Source organism: Pelodiscus sinensis, chromosome 11 (assembly GCF_049634645.1).
Source record: "Pelodiscus sinensis isolate JC-2024 chromosome 11, ASM4963464v1, whole genome shotgun sequence".
Taxonomy (NCBI): Eukaryota; Metazoa; Chordata; order Testudines; family Trionychidae; genus Pelodiscus; species Pelodiscus sinensis.
The window spans coordinates 32,974,024-32,983,264 of NC_134721.1; the positions used below are offsets into that span (position 1 = coordinate 32,974,024).

At 52.7% G+C, this 9,241-nt stretch overlaps 1 protein-coding gene across 1 annotated transcript; it reads left to right on the top strand.

Moving 5' to 3' along the window:
* The first annotated feature begins 5,671 nt into the window (after positions 1-5,671).
* On the top strand, positions 5,672-8,287 carry LOC102451680 (cystatin-like). Its single transcript, XM_006129752.4, has 3 exons — positions 5,672-5,893; positions 6,653-6,772; positions 7,826-8,287. Exons 1-3 carry the CDS (start codon positions 5,672-5,674, stop codon positions 7,910-7,912), a joined length of 429 nt encoding a protein of 142 aa, XP_006129814.3. The 3' UTR covers positions 7,913-8,287.
* Positions 8,288-9,241: the final 954 nt, after the last annotated feature.

Genomic DNA, 9,241 nt, shown 5'->3' on the forward strand with positions numbered 1-9,241 from the left:
CCTTCCTCAGCTCTGAACAAGCAAACAAGAAACCCACCTCACAAGAGGCGCACAGCTCTAGCCTGGGATCAGCGCGACTAGTGAAACAGCAAGAGGGCCACTGGCCACACCACCCCTTCCCAGGCCAGGGAAGGGCCAGGAAAACCCCCCTGCACCTGAGGCGCTCCTCTCCCTGCTCCTTGCTGCCAGCCCCACCCCGAGCGATGCTGCCTGGGAACTAGCAGAGTCGGGGGTTGGGGCTGGCAGCAAGGGTCTGTCCCCTCTCCCCTCTGCACTCACTGGCAGTGGTGGGGCAAGTGGAACAAGTGAAGACACCATCTTTCTGTTTGCACAGCTGCTAGCCTCTGCAGAATATTCCACAGTGCCTAGGTGCCCACTTTGGCCAGCCACTCAGCTGCTCTGATGCCCAAGTAAACAGTCATCTGCTCCTCCCGCATAAAGCCCTGGAAACTTCGAAACTTCTCCTCCCATTTTCTTGGCAAGTGTTCACTTATCATCTGGCCAGGTGGCAATGGCTGCTTCACAAAGGTACGTGTAGACTGCAGGCTTCTTTCAAAAGAAGCTTTTTTGGAAGAGATCTTCCAAAAACACTTCTTCTGAAAGAGAGCGTCCAGACTGCCAAAGCACATTGAAAAAGCAATCTGTTTTTTCGAAAGATAGCATCCACACAGAATGGACGCTCTCTCGCATTTCAGTTGTGATTACTATGGACAGAGTGGCCACCAAAGCACCTGTGCTTTTTCCTCTTTCCTCTTTTCAAAAGAACTTCCTCTTCCCCACCCACACACGCCTTTTTCCAAAATAACTCTTTCAGAAAAAGGCTTCTTCTCGTAGAAAGAGGTTTACCGATGTCAGAAAACCCCTCTGTTCTTTTGATTTTTTTCCTGAAAGAACACAATAGCAGTGTGGATGTAGGTGAAGTTTTTTTGGGAAAACAGCCATTTTTCTGAAAAAAAAAACAAACAACCAACCCTGCAGTCTAGATGCACCTGGAGCAAATGATCCCATTTGCAGCAATACTGAGCTACTGGAGCTGATCAGCGTTTGGGGAAAGTTAGAGGGGGCTGTGCAGGGATGCAGAACGATCACCTCCCCCTTTCCTTCAACATGAAGAGAGCTGCACTGGGGAATAGCTACCGTCAGAGCACTGCTCACATCAGGGATAAAAATGCTGCAAATGTGAACACAATCGGATGCCTGTGGAAGTGAGGGCACAAAACAGCACTTTTAGTTTCCCAGTTGCCTATCACCAGTGAAACTGATAGCACAAAAGCTCTGCAAGTGCAGACATAGCGTAAAAAGTCACTTCTAATTTCCCTAAACTCACCCAAATATCACAGGAAGCAAAGCAGGGTCACAACAATTGGAATTCCATCAGTGAATCAGTGGTTCAGTTTCTCTGGATCACCAGTCACTTCAATGAGCCTTTACATCAATTTAGAAAGTGAACACAGCCTCTTCCGCACTGCCTAGGAAAACTAAGGGAGAACAGGAAGGCCTGTCTCTGAATCTCCAAAGCCAGCTCACCGGTGTTGTAAGAAAGTGTAACTCCAAGGGCAGGTGGGCACTTAAAGCCCTGCATTGACCCAGATGCACAGATGTCAGCGGGACGCTGCAGTGCCTTAGTGAGGACATTATATGCCTAAAGCCTGGTCTCCTCTAACAAATTAGGTCCACCCACCTATCAACCTATCAACTGCCCTAGATCAACAGAATTCTTCCCTCTACCTACGACTGCCTCTGGGAGCTGGGTTACTCTGCCAGTGTGAGAACCCCTCTCGGTGGCATAGGCAGCGTCCACACTGAAGCGCTGCGGTGGCAGAGCTATGCTGCTGTTGTGAGCTCAGTGTGGACATAACCTTAGGTCTGGTCTGCACTGCAGACCTGCATGGGTGAAAACTCCATGCTCCTGAGCAACAGTTGTACCAATCTAACCCTCTTAGCCAGCACGGGGCCAGCAGAAGGGCTTCTCCCATCAACATAGCCACAACCTCTCAAGTATGCCGATAGGGGAGCTCTCTCCCATTGGCATGGAGCGTCTTCATTATATGCGACAGTGGCTCATTCAGATTGGCAGAACTGTGCTGACACAGAGTTTCAAGGGGAGACCTGCTCTTAGTTTTAGCTGCAGGTGTCTGATGTGAGAGAGTCCCCCCTTTCCTTCCACAAGGGAGGCTTTTATCTTTCGTGAGTGTCTCGGACACCTTGCTCTGCCTTCAGGACCACTTTTCTCTAACCAGTGATTCTGTGTTGGCAGCTCTCATGCTCTTGCCACGAGTCTCATGATAAAGCCCAAGGTGCTGGAGCCAAGTGGATACATAATGTACACTTCAGCTTTCGTTCTGAAAGAAAATAGGAAGTTTCTAGCCCTTGTAGCTGTGGGAAAAGCTTCAAGACGTGATCCGTGAGCATCCAAAAGGCTGGAAAAGCAGACAGCAAATCGAAAGAATACCAAATCGATTATTTGTACATAATCTCGTGATTTGTAAACCAATGGGATGATTTTTGGTGAGTCCAGCTCATGATTTTTGAATATGTGGGGTTGGTAACACTGGAGATTCCAGTGTGTTGACTAGAGCTCATCTGGACCAATAATTGGGTTTCCCAACTGGAGGTCATAGAAGAAGATTCCTGTTGGAGGGGGCTATTTGTGTGCCAAACCCTTTGGTGATCATACAGAGGCATTGTTACACAGGACATGTGAGCAGCCCACTTGAGCAGGAGTTGGTAACAAACTTCTCCTTAAGCCAGACATAAGTGTCTTAACACTCTACATACACTGAATGCTCATCGCACGTCGGCTCATTTCTGCACATCCTCATGACACTGGGTGTGTGCCCGAAAGGGTGTGCACAGAGCCCAGCAGGACTGAGTGACCTCAGCCTGTGAACCTTTTGCCATGCCACCATAAAGCGGCTTCAAGCATTTCTCAGTAACGCTAGCATGGACATTTGGCCAACCACAGCTACTCAGGCCGCAATGCTAAGGGCACGGACCCTTCAGTCTGCTCTGTGCCAGGACCTAAGCTGAGATGGGAGCCTTCTGGGTACCCATAATTCTCTCAGAGGGCCCATGGCAGCTGGGTAACACACATGCGCTTTGCCCAGCCTCTCACCCCGTGGCTGTCCTCTGCTTTACCAATGGAACCCAAAGAGCCCAGATCCGATTGGACACAACAACACAGGGCTCCTGCCCCCAAAGCCTGTGTATGCCCCCTTCCCTGGGGACTGGCTGCGCCAGGCAGGCAGGTGAGGTCCCACCCCAGGCAGCTCTACGTTCAGGGCTGCTTCGCCTCATGGAGGCTTCTGCCTCAGGATGCCACCCTTGGCCAGGCTGATCCACTCGCTCCTCCTTGCTCCATGATTTGGTGACATCCAGGGGCCTGGCCAAGGGACCCGACAGCCTCACCAGACCCCTGGGCAAAGTGCAGGGTGCAGGGGCGGGCTAGGGTTGCCAGATACTTTCATAAAAATCCTGAACATGGCAGGAAAAAAAATGGGTTGAGCAAAAAGGTCGCTCCTCACTCCCCTGCCCTTGGCCAGAGAAACAGAAAATACCAGACATTACGTTGTCCAGTATTTTCTGGGCCAGAAATAATGGACTGTCCAGGCACAAACAGGACACCTGGCAACCCTAGGCCAAGCAGTTCTCTGCTCCAGTGGCAATTTAAAGGGCTGGGATTCCAGCACTGCCACTGCCGAAGTTGCAGCAGTGGGGGCAGTGGCCAAGAGCCTCTGCCCTTTGCAGTCGCTGGGCCTTTGCCCTCCCTGTCAGTGGGCCTGGTAACATCTCACGGCCCCTAAACCCTTCCCTCATAGAGGATAGGCACAAGCAGTTTCCCTTTGGCTGTCCGCTCAGTAGCATCACCATCATTGTGTGATCAAATTAAGAACTCTCCATTGTCCCGGTGGGGCAGGACCTGCTTGCGGGCTGGTTGGGCACAGATCCCTCAAGTCCTCACAGGGAAACACAGCAAATGTGGGTGTGAATAAACCTGAGCACAAGTGAGGGAGGCCAGGCCTGACTATCATCCGAGAGATGAAGATATTTTGGCCTTGGAAAGGGTTCAGAAAAGGGCAACTAAAATGATTAGGGGTTTGGAACGGGTCCCATATGAGGAGAGGTTAAAAAGACTGGGACTTTTCAGTTTAGAAAAGAGGAGACTGAGGGGGGATATGATAGAGGTGTATAAAATCATGAGTGGTGTGGAGAGGGCTGATAAAGAAAAGTTATTAGTTCCCATAATAGAAGAACTAGAGGACACCAAATGAAATTAATGGGTAGCAGGTTTAAAACTAATAAAAGGAAGTTCTTCTTCACACAGCGTGTTGTCAACCTGTGGAACTCCTTGCCAGAGGAGGCTGTGAAGGCTAGGACTATAATAGAGTTTAAAGAGAAGCTGGATAAATTCATGGAGGTTAGGTCCATAAAAGGCTATTAGCCAGGGGATAAAATGGTGTCCTTGGCCTCTGTTTGTCAGAGGCTGGAGAGGGATGGCAGGAGACAAATCACTTGATCATTGTCTTCGGTCTACCCCCTCTGGGGCACCTGGTGCTGGCCACTGTCGGTAGACAAGATACTGGGCTAGATGGACCTTTGGTCTGACCCAGTACGGCCGTTCTTATGTTCTTATGTTCTTAGAGAGAGAGTGAAGGAGGGGTACAGCTTGGGGACATAGCATGTGCTTCGGGACACCACAACTTTCCTGTGGGGACAGCTCCATGCCAGGGAGCCCAGCTGGAATTGGGAGCCCAGCTGGAATTAGTGTGACCCTCACCTCTCCGACTCATATCAGAACCAGGCCCCTATGGCCATATGGGTACATTGGGGAGAACATAACAGAGGCTATGACAGGCAAATGGAAGTCACTGGTGCCTAAGCTCCTTGCACTTGTACTTCCATAAATACTATGGATTTGGTACAAAGGAAAACCATCAATTGGTGCCATTGCCTGACTAATAGTCAACCACCAGGGAAATGTAACTGAGACCTGGCACGGTACCCCCGGTGGGTGGAGCTCCATGTGTCGGCTAGCAGGGGTCCCTGGAAGGGGCTGTTTCTCCATCCAGGCCCAGCCAAAGCGTTTGGAGGGCCCAAGGCAGCGTGCTGTGGCTGGCTGCACCGTGTGGCTGGGCAGCTTGCAGCCAGGGCAGCGAGTGAGTGGCCGGGTGGGCAGGCCCCAGGCGGCGCGGGGCCCTGGAGGTGCGGGGCACAAGGCAACTGCCTTCCTCGCTTTGCCCTAAGGCCGGACCTGTCTCCATCTGCTATGAGTGGGGCTCTCTATCAGGGCTGGACTCCCCTAGGACTGGACACACCCATTTCGAACACTGAGCCCATCTAACCTGGCATTTCGTCTATGACAGTGGCCATTACCAGTTGTTTCAGGAGGCGCAAGAAATGCTCCACGTAATGGGGAATTCTGGGATGATCTGGGCCATAAAGGCCCTTTCCCCTGGCCCTTAGTGGCTGGATCAGGCCATGAGGGTTTTGCTCTCATCTAACCTTGAGTTGTATCTAATGTGGGATGGAATTTCTCTACTCCATGTGGGTGGGAGGCCAATGTGGGTGGAGCCATCAGGAGCAGGGTACCCGCCCCATGTGGGTGTGCAAGAGGGTGGGGCTCACTGCCTATATCTTAGCATCCCATCCCCAGCTCTGGCCATTCTCAGCCATGGCGTTCCCGGCAGCAGAGGCAGGGCCCTGGCTGTGCTTGCTGCTCTTCCTGGGGGTTCTCTTCACTCTGGGAGCCTGTATTCCTGGGGGGCTGCACACTGTGCCAGTGTCAGACCCCGAAGTCCAGCAGGCGGCACACATGGCCGTACAGACCTACAACCAGCGCAGTAAAAGCCTCTACTACAGCCGGGGGCTACCAGTGCTGAGTGCCCAGAAGCAGGTGAGTGAGTGCAGGTGCTATAGGGAGCAGGGTGGGGGGTAAGGGTGAGGGGCTTGCTGGGGCTGGGATGGAGGGGGCAGAGCTGGGTGGGCAAGCCTGCAGTGTGCAGGTAGAAGTAAGCTGGTGGGGCTTGGATGTGAGGGGAGAGCAAGAGAAAGAGATGGATAGTTTGGACCCCCAGGAGGGTGGGCAACGAGGCTGGTACCTGGGGCTATCTCTACACTGCCCAGTCTTGTGCAAGAACATATGTAAATGAGGCACAGCGATGAATATAAGCGGCAGAATGTCTCTTGCGCAAAAGCCCCTTGGGCAAAATGGCAGCTCATTAAGTATGCAAACGAGGCACAATAATATTCATTGCCACACCTCATTTGCATAAGTTCTTGCGCAAGACTGGCCAGTTGGGCGTCCCTCTGCCTCACTGAAAACCCAGCTCAAGGCTTCGCCCAATGAGAGGCCTTTGGTAACTTTGCCCTTTCCCTTCACTCCTACTCCTTGCCCTGTGTGACACAGGGACTGGCACTAATGCCCCTGGGGTATTGGCAGCAAATCCCCGGATGCCTGCAAAGGGCGTTGAACCCAGATCATACCCGAGAGGGGCAATCTGACACCGCCCCTTTCCCTCACTCGGACATGGCCTGAGGGGCAGCATGTGGCAATGGGGAGGCTCAAAGCTCATCCCCTCGTGTTCCCTGGCATTCAGGGCTGGGTGTGGGGCTGGGACTCATGGCCATGCTGGGCTCCTTGTGGTTCCTCCAGGTGGTGGGCGGACTCTTGCTACATCTGACCATGGAGCTGGAGGAGACGCTGTGCAGGAAGAACCAGGATGGCCTCGAGGAGCTGGACAAGTGCCTCCTGCCGCCCCTACCTCAGCAGAAGGTGAGAGGACAGGACTGGGGCTGTTTGGGGGTTCAGGGCACCAGTTTGGTTTGCCACAAATTCTGTGATGATTAAAGCCATGTTTCCCCAGGGAGATGGGGGGTTCCTCTCATGCCAGGCACTGGGTGGAGCCCAACTGAGGGACACTCCCTGTGGCAAAGCCCTTTTCATCTACTTGGACAACCAGTGGGAAGGGGAGAGGGGCCCAGACCAGGGAGGGGCTGACACCCATTGTTCTCTGGCTGTCGGGTCCGAGTTTCGCTCTGCTGGGCGCTGCTTTTGAGAACAACAGAGCAAAGGGAAACGTTTCCTTCGGGCTTAATGCTGTGAAATCGTGTATCACGGTCATCGGCTCTTAAGTATCATGGGCCCAGGCTGGCCCCAGCCCACACTGCAGGGAGAAGGGGGGCCTGGAGCAAGCTCAGCCAGACTCTGTTGTGAGCCTTGACTGCAACCTCCACTGGCCTTGGCAACGGTGCAGCAGCGGATTAGCTTGGTGTGGGGCAGAGGGAGTCAGCCTGCAGCCCTTTGCTCTTCTTGCCTTGCTGCTTTCCCAGCCCAATCCACCTCATCGTGGATCTAACTGGAGGGTAAACAGCAGGAGTTGCTGGGCACAGAATGGGGGCAGGTTAAAAGCTGACACTGCTTGAGCTGATTCTGGGAGGGAGTAGGCAGGCGGCCACTTGGCAGAGTCACAAGGGTGGTGGATGAGGAGATCATGAACTTGAGGCCCAGGGAAGCCGGGTTTAATTCCCTTCTCTGAGCAGCACTGCCCTGCCGCCAGGCTGGGTGTGAGAAGAATCACACAAAATACAGGGGTGGAGATGTACTGAGCACTGAGCTCTGTTAGCTTTTCCAGTGTCAAGCATCTCACCACTGCACGCATAGCAACGACTTTAGCTTCATGGCCCCCATTTCACCAAGCGGGAAAACTGAGGCACAGAAACACATGACTTGCCCAAGGTTACAATGAGGCTGGGGGGGACAGCCGGGTTTCACTGGGAACCCCTCTGAGAGTCATCCCTGTTCTAATGTGTTTCATTCCACCCCTAGAAAGTGCACTGTGAGTTCCAGATCTGGTCTGAGCCCTGGCTCCACAAGATGCAGATAGATCAGCATTGCAAGTTGGTCAGTCACTGAACCCCACTCTGGCTAATGCCAAGATGACCATGCACCAAAATGTCTGCTCCAGCATCAAAGCTCTGCAGGAGACAGGCTGGCTCCGTCTTGCACTTCTTTCCTCTCATCCTTCAGAGTCTTGAATCCAAACGGGTTGAAAATCACCTAATTCCTCTACTTCTGAATTGATTTGTTATCTCCATTTAATGAGCCCCTGGGCTCTTTCTGTTCCCACTGGGTTTTGGACCCACTTCACTACCAGCAATAAACCTCTTTCCTGCAGCATGGGCGACTTGACGGCTGGTTATTTTCAGTGCTCCTTCTGCATCTTACTGCCTCCTCCCACCAGGTCCAAGTTCCCAGCACAATTTGCATGGCTCCAGAACCCCCCTACCTCCTCCCTCAGCCCATGCTCTGTATTACACAGGCCTTGTCCTTCAACGTCTCCTGTGAGATTCTAGGCACTTCACACACTCAAAGGACACAGGGGCCAAGGCTAGAAGTCAGTCACAGAACATTTCCCCCACCCCAGGCCACCTTGCTGGGATCTGGCATTTACTAGCATTACGTATGCAGGCTCTCCCGTCAATCTGCCCTGCTGCTACACCATTGATAGGGCTCCACTGGTGCGAGCCCCTGCTGCAGCAGCACCAAGAGATCACGTGCTGGTGAGAACGGCCCCAGTAACTCACTGGAGCCAGTCCGTCTAGGGCAAGGCATTTACCTTGAGGCTTTGTGCCCAGTAGCCTGTCACCACCCAGTCCTTTGTAGACCGGAGCAAGAGATGCAGCAGTGATGGGATAATTTGGGGGTGCACGGCCCAAAGCCGTCAGCGTTAGCTCCAACCCACTTCTAAGTGTGTTACATCCCTGGAACTCACATGTCCTCATGACCCTCTGAACTATCTGAATCCAAGCACTTGGCCTTGGTATCTTGTAGCCAGGAGTTTCCAGGAATAATGGCACTTGGGGAAGTACTTCTCCTGGCCCCATAGATGAAGGACAATCTAGTGGCTCCCAGGACTATCTTTTCTGGGTTCAAATCCCTGTACACTGGTGGCAGAGGGAGTGAAAATTACTGCACATTTAAAAGCACCTAGGACTGGAAGCTGACCCTAGACAAATACAGATTGGAAATACATTTGGGGAGGAGGAGCGGCTGAATTAACCATTGGCGCAACTTCCCAGGGGGTGGGGGAAGATTCTCTGGCATTTTAAAATCAAGCTGGGATTTTTTTTTCTGAAATAGGTGCCACTGTTGAACCAGAAATTGAGTCAGGGCAGTCCTAGGGCCTGTGACCCAGGAGGTTCTGCTGGCCTCACCACCCATGAATCTATAATAAAAGCAGGC